The 14314-nt window shown below is 35.9% G+C and overlaps 1 protein-coding gene across 1 annotated transcript in view; it reads left to right on the top strand.

Moving 5' to 3' along the window:
- Positions 1-13868, top strand: part of LOC108566096 (CUGBP Elav-like family member 4) — a 34180-nt gene extending 20312 nt beyond the window's left edge. Inside the window, exons 5-6 of the mRNA XM_017925819.1 lie at positions 13238-13381; positions 13569-13868. Coding sequence (XP_017781308.1) covers positions 13238-13381; positions 13569-13868 — 444 coding nt within the window. The remainder of the gene's footprint in view (positions 1-13237; positions 13382-13568) is intronic.
- Positions 13869-14314: the final 446 nt, after the last annotated feature.

Here is a 14314-nt window from a genome sequence, read left to right as displayed (position 1 = left end):
ATTTTTTCTCTAATTAAATTAATTATATGGAAATTGTTCAAAGGTTTTCTGCTTTCTATTCATAATTATTAAAGAATGATTCATTTGTGATTAGAAAAATACACATATATAGTATATTCACAATTAAGTTAAAAATTCCCATTTTCTTGATTATAAATATAAGAGTTATTAAGTATTAGATTATTCTGTTTCTTTTAAAGTTTTTGGTTTACAAAAATAAAGTGGATGCGCCGGGTTTAATATTTACTAATTATTATGATTATGAAATTATTTATTGAAACTGGATCGTTTTGAATTTTTATTAATACCGGTGTAATTGGTGCGGGATGTGGAGGTCTTTGGCCTTAATTTCTGGAAATTGACGGTGAGGGAACAGAGAAAAGCGCTCTTTTTGAGGTGGAGCCAGAATAAATTATATAAATTAACATTAACATAAAAAAAACTAATGTAAATTTGTAATTTGATAATTTGTAAAAGACGAATTAACAAATATGTATGAAATTAATGAAAATTAACTAAATTAAGATAAAACTTACAAAATTATAAAAATTCATACTGAATTAGATACACAAATGAATGTAAGTTCAATTAAAGTAAAAATTATATTAATTAAACAAAATTACAAAATCACGATCATAAAATGATAAATGTGAAAATTGTTAATTGCAGGAAATAATCAAATAATTGATAAAATATGTTGATTAACGAAAACTATTTAAATTAACTTTTTTTTAGTGATTTTTGAAAACGATTAAAAACAATGGCACAAACGCTGCAGTATTGCTCAAAATTAATGGGTTGCAACGAATTATTTGTTAATTATTACTTAATATTTAGAAATATTTTGTTAATTGAATGTTTACTTAATTGACGTAATTAAGATAATAATTGCTATAAAATTTTGTAAAGTTCATAATTATTAAACAATGATTCATTTGTGATTAAAAAAATACACATATTTAGTTTATTCGCAATTAAGATAAAAATTCACATTTTCTTGATTATAAATATAAGAGTTATTAAGTATAGATTATTCTGTTTCTTTTAAAGTTTTTGGTTTACAAAAATAAAGTGGATGCGCCGGGTTTAATATTTACTAAATATTATGATTATGAAATTATTTATTGGATACAAGCGAATAACTGGATCGTTTTGAATTTTTATTAATACCGGTGTAATTGGTGCGGGATGTGGAGGTCTTTGGCCTTAATTTCTGGAAAGTGACAGTGAGGGAACAGAGAAAAGCGCTCTTTTTGAGGTGGAGCCAGAACAAACAGAACGCTCAAGTGCCCCTAATGACTGAGTACACATCATCTGCATAGCCTAGCGGGGACGGGCGTATGCCGGTATTGCCTCATTTGCAACCTGCAGGTCGAATCATTTACATAGAATAACAAGCCAGGGCGGTTTTGTATGAGAAGGGGGACGAAGAGAATTGAGCCTGCGACGACGCCTCAGACTCCAACCACCTTCAACAACCGCCGCCGCCGCTCTTGGCGTTCATTAATATTGCATGTGCTCACACACACACATATACATGTTAGTTAGAAATGATGAAGTCGTCACCGTTTCGCATAATATTCCGAACTTATCTTTTCAACTAACTAATCTTCAGGCGTGTTGCCTCCCTGATGATCGGAGCAGTGTGTTTGGTGAAAACGTTGCGGTCTCGTCGCGTAAGCCGTTCAAACGTACGCAGGAAAACATAAGAGACGGAGACGGACGGAGTCTGCGAACTCTGCGAGGGGCTTTTAGTCCTAGTTAGCAGTTCGCTTGTTTCTGCTAACTGACATAATTTTCCTCTTAAATACATTAAGTGTGGAAAGTGCAGGAACGAGAAAGTAACAGGCTCTTCCCCACTTGAGCCGGATGACGGCTTATATTTAATTGGGTGAGTGTGCTACCGCTCCTCCAACTCCGACTCCGCATCTTCCTCCTACTCCTCCTGCTCCTCTTCGCCACGTATAAAGCGAGCTCGGTATAAACAAAGAGCAGTTACCGCTCGCTCTATGACGTTTCTGGATGACAGTCGTTAGACTCTGTAACGATTATTGGCCGCTGTTTACATCCGAAGCAGCAAATTGCTTTAGTGTATGTGACTGCATACATGTCGCTTATATAGACAAAGTTATATAGATACATATAGAGAAATGGGAGATAGTTAAAGGCAATTACGTCGAAGCATCGAACGAAATGAAATAAATCACATTTTAACTACATCCTCTCTTTCTCTCTTCTCCAATCTGCTGCTGCACCGGAGTGGAGTGGAGTAGAGGCATTACCTCATATTATGTCTGATGACAGGAAAACAGCTCATATTATTTGATTGCTCCGAAACGTCGCAACAGTCGATCGGCTCGAAAACGAATAATATATTTTGCCTCTCTCTCTCTATGCGCATCCATCCACCCCTCCCGGTTCCATTCATCCGGCACCAAATGGAACGTAATTATGTTACCGCTCCACCCTCGCGTTCGAAATAAAATCAAATTTCCCGCCACTCCGTCGCCCTTGCCTACCGCCCGAATCCCGAACCCTCTCCGGGTTAGATTACTTTTTATACATTCCGCCTCCTCCGACGTGAGCATCTGACAGTCCTGATAAAGTAGTTGCCATATTTTACAATACAAGTGAAAGTTCGAGTTATCTCCCGAAATCATGACAAACAGAAAGAGCGAAGATCCTTACACGTATCACTATATATATATATATATATTTATTCACGTGTGTGCGTATAATAAATACAATTATGAACTTTCGGGTTATAAATAACGCAGTTTATCTCCTTTTCTTTTTTGTTCCAACTCGATTTTTTCTTTTTCCGAAAAGTTTATAGACCCTTTACACTCTGAACATTTCTGCTCACACGCACATGATTCATTGCATTATACAATAAACTTTTTCCTTCAGTCAAGGTACAAAAAAAAAAGGAAGGAAATTCTTGTTAAAATTAAATTAACTCAAAACATTCTTGAAATAATCAAAAGTCTCATCTATGTAGTTAATTTCAACATCATAAATTTACAGTAAAAATAAATTTGAAATTGTATATTTGAGCCGTTTATTTTGAAAGTGGCTTAAGTCCATTTTCATCTTTTATCAAGTTGGCACTTGTGACATTTATAATTTATGTTGAACTGTCAAAAAAATAAATCGGTATTGAAATATACTTGAAAATTTAATATCACGTACATTTTCAAAATAATATAAATACTGAAAATCTTAATTTTGAAAGTGACCTAAGTCCACTTTTTATTGACGATGTCAAAAAGTGCGGCCCAAGCAATGATGAAGGTAATTTAAATTACGTTTTGATATTAAATTGAAATTTAAAAAATAATATTTAATTTAAAGAAATTATTAAACCCATTGGGAAAGGATAAAATAACCAAGATTTCTTGATTCTGAAAGTGAAGAGGAATTAAACTCATACAACAGATTTAAAAAAAGAAGGAGAATTTTAGAAGTTCATTCTTCAACAGAGGAAGTAATTGAGAATGAGAAAATATAAACTGGCTTCAAATATGCTGGATGCGATTTTTAAGAAATGAACCATATAAAACTTTATACAAAACAACCATGGATGAGAACGCAGAATTTAAAATTCTTGATTTATTGCCACGTCGGGGCAGACCTAAAAAAATTGAGAATATTGTATTGCCATCATTATATAAAAGTATAAGAAGCATCACATCACTAAAATACCGACACATGATGGACTTATTGCGGTATATACCACCATAACTACTTCATGAGAATGTTAACGAAAACTTGTTACTAAATTTATTTCTATTATCTAAAAATATAATTTAAATGTTTTTTTTTCTATTTTTAAGCTATATGAACTTAAGCTATTTCACTTTTTGTAACACAACAAATTTTTATTTTGAAAGTGACCTAAGTCCTTTTAAGCTAAGCAAGGTCATATTATACACTCAATAATAGGGACTTTTTAATAGGATGTATAAAATTAAATCCCTTAAATGCGATTCAACATTGCAAGTCAACCAATATATCTTACGTATATTTTTAATTTTGTAAAAACGCAAAACCTTAAGTATTTCAAATTAAAGATAAATGGACTTAAGTCACTTTCAAAATGAACGGCTCATTTATAAATGTAATTTCACATGATGCAATTGCATTGAATATTAATTGAAAATGTATTGAATAACGTTTTCTCCAATTCACTTTTCTGCATTAAGTGGTTTCTCCGATTAACAATATTCGTTCCTTTAAGAGAGAGAGAAAGTAAAAAAAATGTGTATTTTGCTGAAAGTTGGAAAAAGTACAAAAGCTCTGAAATTGCGCTTTGCTTTTCGTGCTGTAATTGAAAATTTTCAGCCCAGTTTCGTTATTATCACCGAATTTCGTTTCGCCGCACTTTCAATATTTGTCCCCATGAATGTCTAAGCAGTCTCCGCCTCTGCGTTAAATAATGAACGCTGTTCTTTTCGTGGAGGAATAAAACAAATACGTTAAAATATATATATATATATAGAGTTTGGATGGATTGTGGGGGTGGAAAGAGGATGAGAGTGTAAATATATAGAATGATTTGGAAATGTGTTTGTGTCTGTGTGTATGATATTTACACTCGAGAGTCGAGTAGTGTGTGTCGTTCGGTGGAGGGCCGAAAGTTTTCGTTTGGGAAGTTCTGGTCGGCGTTTGAGCAAGGAGAAGAAAGAGTGGAATTGGGAGAGGAGGGTTTTTGGGTTTGGTGTAAAGCATTGAAAGCGGTCTCCGCCTTCGGTTTTGGAGTGGTTTTCGGATGGACGTCGGTTAGTCAAGGCTTTATTGTCCTTGCGATCACCGAGAGTCTGTCGATGACAGACAGGACGAAAACAGAGAGAGATTCCGAGGACATTTTCGTCGCACGCAAACAGCAGTATAATAACGTTGATGATGATGATGTTAACAATGCCTGAGACGGTTGAATCTAATGCACATGTTTCACGGTTGCGGTAAAACTAAATGAAGCAATTACAGCTCTCGAAGGACCCGACCCGCTCTCGTGCACCTAGGTTTTCGTGGGTGTGTACAGCGATTGCAACACGAACGCCGCCGCTCTCATCCCAACAATTTCATACGTACAAGCATACTATACTACTACAACTCAACCTAACCTACGTACTACCACTACTACATACTATATAGTTTAGTATATATATAGATGCAGGTTTGCGACTCTGTTTTGCTAGCCAACCAAGTCCTGTTTAACACGGCTAACCGCATCCAATTTCAAACCGTGCGACAATGCACCCCGTTTATAATTAAATTTTCTCAATGACGAAACGTCCACCCCTTCCCCGAGGCAGCTCTAAGTAAACATTTTACCTTAATTCCGAGGCGCGACGAAAGACCACCCCCACACTCACACCCGTTGATTTCCCATTTAAAACGTCGCCTCCATTCATAATTAATATAAAACTTCAACCCCTTTTTCAATTCGCTTGCCTCGACCACCACTTTACCTGCCCAATCGTAAAACTTTCCAACATCAATTTAACAACAACCTGGAAATACTCATCAATTGAATAAAAGAAACGATTCAAATCGTTCTGTTTGTTTGTATCGTGGCTATTTCAAGCGCATAATCAATAATTTTATTAACTTTAAGTTAAATCATGCAATTAAAAAAATTACAATAACTAATATAATGTGTTCACATTTGTTGTAAACAAAATATTAGAGAATACAAATAAATGTGTGTATTCTTCTGTTGGGAATTAAGGTAATTCCCTGGACGCATTTTCTCATATTTAGCAGAGAGCTGAAGCTGCTAAAAAGAAGCTGAAAATAAAAAACTACTGAAAATAAACTTTACGATACGTTTGGACGTCGCTCACACACACACATTGTTTTTCCTTATTTGCACGTCCGCATTTTGGAGCATTTAATGCTCGCATTTTTACTACCATTACTTCTCGTTTGCAGCTTTGTTGAAAATAAAATAAATAAATAGAGAGCAAAAGAAAAACACAAATAAACGAAGCGGTTATAAAATATGCTCGGTTTTCATAGAGAAACAACAAATGTAATTTCGAAATGATCCATATTTTACGCTGCAAAGTGACAACTTAAGTTCATCTGATGAAGGTTTCTGTTTTTATTTGTGATTGTAGTGTAGGAATGCGTCGTGTCCCGATGTGCAACGGATACGTGAAATATTCGTCTCACCTGGTGCAACTTTTAAACCCGTCATAATTTATCATTGCACATTAGGTTTCTAGATGAGGTGGAAGAGGAAGAGGAAGGAAGAGATGAGAAGGTTTTTGGATTAATGGATTCCGGGCATATTAAATTCCTGCAACGCGATGCCATCACGTGCATCCACTCTTCTGCACATATAACGTGTACAACATGTCTTGTGTGCGAAGCGAACGGTTTTATTTCCTAACAGAAGGAAATTAATTAGCGTCTGAAATTGAAAAATGAAAATTTTTCATTCTTCTCGCCCTTTTCTGCACCGCTACTACTACTATTATGACGACTACTGCGACCCTCTAATTAATTTTTTCACTAATCCAGAAACGGGGCGCGCAACAGCATTCCGCATAATTGAATTGATGAAGCATTCGCGCTTAATCTACGCTTTAACTCTTCGGATTAGTGTTTAAGTTTGTTTTTGCACTTTTCCCAATTCAGTTTATTTTATTCCAATTGCATCCCTTAAATTGTTAATTTACATTTACCATTGTTATTTAACACTCGTCAAACTCGCTTTTGTTGCGTAAACACAAAACAACAAAACTTAATTATATCAAATTTTCTCATTATTAATTATAAGTATATTAACTTTATTGGTAACATCAAATTACTTTATTGGCTATATTTCAAGAATTTTCAGAAAAATTATAAATTTTTTCATAGTTTACAAATTTCTAACAAATATTATTTTGTATTTAATTGTGATTTGTTAAATTTAAATGATTGAGTGACGATGGCCCACGTTGGTAGTGGTTTTAGTGATACATATAAAACCACTACGTCGCAACAACGGGCCTAGAAAACTTTCTATAATAAATTAAATAAATCACATTTTTAAACATTAATCGATAAGAATTATTTGATGTTACATTTACATATTAAAGTTAATAATAGTTATTCTCATTTCGGAGCTATATATTTAAGTAAAGTGTAAAGTAACTAAAAGTTTATTGCGGTATGCTTACAAAGTCGGATGCTTAATGAAAGTGGTTTTTTTTTGGTTGTTGTTGTGTGTGGAAGGGAAAAATCTGCGGTTTGTAAATTACACGAGAAACAGGAAGATTGCGTTCGTTTATTGGGCGTTTTCTGAAGACAGTAAAACGCCCAACGGTCATAAAGCGAGTTGCAGTTCGTTCTTTTCGGTTTTATTGTGGAGGGTGGTGGCAAACGGAATCCGTATACTGCCTCTCTCTTTTTAGGGTTGTCGGTTGGGGTTTTTGGGTTAAACGAGTCGAGATTTTGGGGTTTCATACGCAAGCGGTGGTGTTTGTCGTTGCAGATCGACAATATGCGCGCCGTCGGAATAATTGGAATTTGTCAGGTTTTATGTAACAAAGTTTTGCGTTGGGATGGGTGGCCAATGTAATTGGGAACTCGTCAAAGTGCGAATGGAACGCGGCCATAAAGGCCTGTTAAATTGTGAACCGAAAAGCATTTTGGCTTCTCTAATTCTCTCCCTGTTTCATTCTCCTTCTCTCTCATCCTCTCTCGTACATGTTACATGTTCAAACGTGATACAGCGTGTGTCTATCTCTTTCCAGCACACTTATGGGGTCGGTCCCGGTTTGTGTGTCGCGCTGTCTGCCTGCGCTCATTATTACAGGATTACAGTTCATTAGTTGACCGGATCAGAGGCTGCTGTGCACTGATATACGTCCTAGGGCGCCGCACACGCTGTGCGCTAGTGTGTGTGTGTGTGATCTACAAAATAATACCTATATCACATTGACAGGTTTCCTAAATCGCAGACGTACAGCGCTTTTGGAGAATTGATGACCACTGCCCATCGATGCGTGCACTTGTTTATTACATTTACATGAAAGCGATTTCACGGTACGCGTGTCCGCAGACCGATCCCGGCGATTTGTCGGGACGCACGACACGACAGAACGCTCCACTCCGCTCCACCCTCTCCGAAAAGGGCACTCGTTGTTCTACACTCATATCATCCACCCTTCGAAAACCCGTCCGCATCCCGAATACCGCCCCGAGCGCAATTATAAACGGTGTCGCAATTAAAACCTAACCAGATGAATAAAAGGGGAATTGATTCCCATTCTGTCCTCCCATCCACATCCCCTCATCAACCGGCAACCGTTTTCCAAGTTTCCTATTAATACTTTGATATCGACGGATGCAATTACGGGAAATATCCTTTAATCTATCGACGATTAATTCTTAATAGTTATTCAACTTAACAATAACAAGATTTTAACTGTGTACACTCGATAAAATTATCAATTAATTCAATTGTAACTTCTTTTTCACAGTTTTCGTTTTAATCAATCTCAGATATTGAAAATCTAGAGCCTTCACGTTTTTAGGCTTATTGATAGACTAGTAACTATTACCATTTTCCTGTAATTCACAGTCAAAATAGAAAACTTGAACTTTGCACATGTACTCATTATATGCAACAGTATTGTTTATTTCGGTATTTGAATGTTTACATGTCTTGCTGTGCGATCTGCGGTTTTACGACCAATTATGTGTATCTGCTAAAGCGCGCTAATTACGTATATGAAACGAAGTTGTCCTAATTAGAAAAAGGCTATTGGAATGAAATTTGAGCAATTTTTGTCGAATCCTGTCCCGTTCACAACTTCATCTTTGCAGCGTTTCTTGTTTGCTAATTTTTACGAAATGATCGCGGAGATTTAAGTCTAGTGCCTTCGCAATTTTAGGCTTATTGATAGACTAGTAACTATTACCATTTTCCTGTAATTCACAGTCAAAATTGAACTTTGCACATGCACTTTGAACATGCATCATTATATGCAACAGAATTCTTTATTTCGGTATTTAAATGTTTACATGTCTTGTTGTGCGATCTGCAATTGCGAAAAAGGTTTTACGACCAATTATGTGTATCTGATAAAGCGCGCTAATTACGTGTATCAATCGCAGTTGGCCTAATTAGAAAAAGGCAATTGGAATGGAAGAGGGACCTTTGAGCTATTTTTGCCGAATCCTGTCCCGTTCACAACTTCATCTTTGTAGCGTTTCATGATTGCTAATTTTTACGAAATAATCGCGGAGATTCAAGTCTAGTGCCTTCGCAATTTTTAGGCTTATTGATAGACTAGTAACTATTACCATTTTCCTGTAATTCGTAGTCAAAATTGAACTTTGCACAAGCATCATTATATGCAACAGTATTCTTTATTTCGGTATTTAAATGTTTACATGTCTTGTTGTGCGATCTGCAATTGCGAAAAAGGTTTTACGATCAATTATGTGTATCTGATAAAGCGCGCTAATTACGTGTATCAATCGCAGTTGGCCTAATTAGAAAAAGGCAATTGGAATGGAAGAGGGATTTTTGAGCAACTTTTCCCGTTCACAACTTCATCTTTCTAGCGTTTCATGTTTGCTAATTTTTACGAAATGATCGCAAAGATTCAAGTCTAGTGCCTTCACATTTTTTAGGCTTATTGATGGACTAGTAACTATTACCATTTTCCTGTAATTCACAATCAAAATTGAACTTTGGACACGCACTTTGAACATGCATCATTATATGCAACAGTATTCTTTATTTTGGTATTTGAATGTTTACATGTCTTGTTGTGCGATCTGAAATTGCGAAAAAGGTTTTACGACCAATTATGTGTATCTGATAAAGCGCGCTAATTACGTGTATCAATCGCAGTTGGCCTAATTAGAAAAAGGCAATTGGAATGGAAGAGGGATTTTTGAGCAATTTTTGCCGTTCACAACTTCATCTTTGCAGCGTTTCATGTTTGCTAATTTTTACGAAATGAACGCAAAGATTCAAGTCTAGTGCCTTCACAATTTTAGGCTTATTGATAGACTAATAAATATTACCATTCTCCTGTAATTCGCAGTCAAAATTGAAAACCGTTTTTTATCTAAACAAATGTGTGTAAACTGCGTGGAAATTGTCGAATTTACATCGGTTTTTTTTGTTGTTGTTGTTGGTATGGTTTGTGTTTTGAGGAAATTGAATTTATCTATTTTCATGGACACGCGATGCATATGCATGCAATTGCGGAGACGGGCAAAAAGTAACTGACCACCTGTTGTGTGTGTGTGTGAGTTACAGAGGTTTTTCCGTGCATTTTCCGCATCCCCCAGAGCGTTTATTGCCCAAGCGCACAAAGAAAAAAAATTGAGAAAAAGGAAGAACCTTTGGAGTCTTTCCAACAACAACAACAAAAAAAGTATCCCTTTCTTTGCGGCGAAATTTAAGGATTATTAAGAGAGAATGCCGCTGCTGTTAAACATATTTATCGTTTCTTTCTCTTTGTCCTCTTATTTTTGGTCCATTTCTTCTCGGTTCTCTCTCTCTGTCGTCGTTTCTTTTTATTTTTATTATTTTCTTGCCAGAAAGGGAATGCTGATATGGCGTTTCCTCTCTTTTTGGCAGCGAACCGCATCGACGTCGGCGGGCAAAAATCAATCGGTTTCGGCTTGAAGGGTTGTAGTAGTAGTAGTAGGTGGTCACAATCCATCCATCCCTCGCCCCGTCCTCCACCTCTTGACAAGAAGAGCCACCCTCTTTCGCTCCGCTGCTCGCACAAATCTATTAGAAATCGTTAAATCCGACATTCAATTCCACACGTCTCTCAAAAAGCGATCACACACACGCTCAACCGTAGTGAAGAGAACCAACAAAAAAAAAAACATCAAGTTTTAAGCAATTCTCCATCAATCTTTCAGTCTCTTAGTTTATTGATTTATTTATTTATTTATTATGATAATATTCAATTGCAAAAACTATTTGTTTCTTTTAAATTTCTTCATGATTTGACCACTGTGTGTGTTTTTCGGTTTGGAAACATTAAACATGCATGAAATTCTCCCGACCAACAGAAACTCTTCGTTTCTTGATGTAAATTTTGCGCGCAAATTGTATTTTCTTGAATCATTTATGCGACGACAGTAAAAAGATCGCACCCTTCCCTTCTCCAAATTGCAGCGACAATTAAAACAAATTTTCAACTGTTCCACTTTTTGGGTGAAACGTTATGCCGCCTCCGCCACCGCCGCCGCGTCCGACTTGTACGCGGGTGGGACAGTAATTTAATTCCAACTTGGCCCTGACATTATTAATTTAACGTTGTTACGCGCGCTCAGACCTTCAACGAAGAGAGAGAGACGGGTAAGATCGTGAGTTCATTCTTTAACATCAAAAGAAGTGTCAAATCGTGAATGAAATTGCATTGAAAAGAAAAAATAAATATCAATTTAGTAAAGTCTATATAGTACAAATTGCTTTAATAATCATATGAATAATGAATGAAAGTTGAAATTGTTGTCGCTAATTGGCAGCATCAATGTAATTATGATAACGCTGCATCAATAATATGCGACAAACTCTTGTGATAATAATAATAATAATATTAATAACGTTCTGTCCCGTCCGGTGTATGCACAAACGGGGGAAACCGGGCACATCCACCATAATTCGATACGCCTATTACAGCCATATAATTATTATTCCGACATAACATTAGATGAATAATGTAATTATGTTTGCGCCCGCTTTTATGCAAATCATAACACGGGGCCGGTATTAATTACGACCGCGTGGCGTGCATCGATCCGCCAACAAATTCTTGCACTTTGAATCTCATGCATCATTGTATGCAACAGTATTGTTTATTTCCGAATTTCAATGTTTACATATCTTGCTGTGCGATCTGCAATTGCGAAAAGAGTTTTACGACCAATTATGTGTATCTGCTAAAGCGCGCTAATTACGTGTATGAAACGCAGTTGGTCTAATTAGAAAAAAGGCAATTGGAATGGAAGAGGGACAATTTTTGCTAATTTTTACGAAATGATTACAGAGATTCAAGTGAATCAAGTTGACGCCGAAAGAGGGAATACATTAAATTCCGAAAACTTTATTTATAAACACTGCGTCTACTTCATCCCTTAATTTTTCAGCTTTTCGCTGATTCAAGCTGAACCATTTCTTCAAAATACTATTGTTTTTTTTTAACTTACATTATGTCTCCTTATTCCTTACAAATTAACAATCTTAGAACTTAAAAATAGTCAATATTATTTCTTAATAAATAGATATTAAAAATTATCCAATAATTGACAAACATTTTTTTTTGAAAATATTATTTTTGTTAAAAAAAATATGAGAATATGAAAATCTAAGTTTTGTTGTAAATCTTTGCAAATTTAGGATTATAAAGTTTATTTTTAATCAATTTTATCAGCGTTTTAAAGTTGTATAGTGATAAAAGCTTGTAGCACCCGGCGCATCCACAATAAAACGCTAAAAAAAGGTTACGGTTGTAAATAGGGGAAATGCAGTTATTTCCGTCAAATTTATTGTTTTATTGTATCTCACACACTTTTATTATCTTGTTAAACTTGGGTGCAGTTTTGGAGATATTTTCTAAAATTCGAACTTTTTTGCAAAAAAAAAATGATTGAAAATAATTGAGAAAATCATAAAATACTATAGCGTTTTATTATTTAAAAGTAATAAACGAATAAGTGTTTGCGTTTCCAGTATAAAACCATAAAGAAAGTTGAGTTTTTAAAGAAAAAACTATTTGAAACAATATTATAATTATTGAATGATGAACATTTCATTTATATTTCTATTGCGTTTCAATGGGATTTATTGTCTTATTGTATCAATTATGTTGTGCTTGGAGGAAGGGTAATAGGGAATCTTGATAAATGGTCTTCGATATGATAGGGCGCAATTGATCACAATCGCGGCAAAGTTTTGGGGGCGGCGGCGGTTGTTGTGCGAGTTAATCCGCGAAGTAAATCAAAGCGGAGTTTGTATATTTAAGAGGCGTATAACTTGGAAGCACGTCTGCGATGCTGAATGGGGAGTAGCGGGTGGGTGGGTTTTTGGAAGGAGAGAGAGCCATAAATCCCAAAACTGGGGAATATAATCCGTGCTCAATTAGTTATCTCTATCGATCTGTCGAGTTGAGGTGGCGGATTTTGCTTGGTTGTACGGCAAAAGAAAAGAGTGATGCAATCTAATGATGTTTAATATGATATTTCATGTGATGTGTTTCAGGGAGCGTCCTCCAGCTTAGTGGTGAAGTTCGCAGACACTGAAAAGGAACGGCAACTGAGACGTATGCAGCAGATGGCCGGAAACATGAGTCTTCTCAACCCCTTCGTGTTCAACCAGTTCGGAGCTTATGGGGCTTACGCACAGGTAAATAAATTCGAATGGAAACATCATCCCTTTTGCTGCACCGTCTAGTTTCTCTACTATCTTTGATGTTTCATGCGTGCATTAAAAACTGCGTTGCGTCAAGTTCAACTTCATTATGAAACGACAACAACTTCTTTGTGTGCTCCTCTTATATGTTCGCTTATGTGTTTATGTGTTTGTGTTTCAGCAACAGGCAGCTATAATGGCTGCGACTGCCCAGGGCACCTACATTAATCCGATGGCGGCGCTCGCGACGCAGATTCCCCACGCCACCCTCAACGGCATGGCCAACTCGGTCGTACCTCCGACATCTGGTAATTACGACCAACTGCTTCTCTGCTTAATTAAAACATCGACACTAATCGCTCCTCTCCTCTCCTCCTATACCCACGCACGCAACCCGAATCTAATCCCAAATCCGTTAAATCCATTAAACGATCCGCCAGTTCGGAAACCCCACGACCATCATCAATACCTACATCTATAATTACAAAGCATTTACATTCTCGAAACGTGTTTGTCCATATTTTGATGATTGCTTGTAATTAGTTTATCAAGTAATTTACTAAATTGTGAGAGATATAAAAGGAATCTGTATATTAACACGTTAAGGACGGCGCTTTTCGTGGACGCCTATGGATTGAGTGAAAAGTCCAATATCTTACGTCAATTATAACCTTTAAACGTTTAAATTTTTCTTATACATTTTTTAATGATATTGAAGCAATTTATAACAATTGTGGGAAAAATATTGAAATTTTCATTCAATTCTATACTTGCTAGGAAAAAGTGCTATAGGTTTTATAATAAGCAATAATAATAATTGATTATTGCAATTTCTATTCAAGTCGAATATACCATGTGCATATTCAAGCTCTAAGCTTGTATTGTATTTGAATAAATCAGCAATGTTTTATATATCTGCTTATGATA

This window comes from Nicrophorus vespilloides, unplaced genomic scaffold (assembly GCF_001412225.1).
Source record: "Nicrophorus vespilloides isolate i.1.1-1 unplaced genomic scaffold, Nicve_v1.0, whole genome shotgun sequence".
NCBI classification, from domain to species: Eukaryota; Metazoa; Arthropoda; class Insecta; order Coleoptera; family Silphidae; genus Nicrophorus; species Nicrophorus vespilloides.
This window is presented reverse-complemented; position numbering and strand designations above follow the sequence as displayed.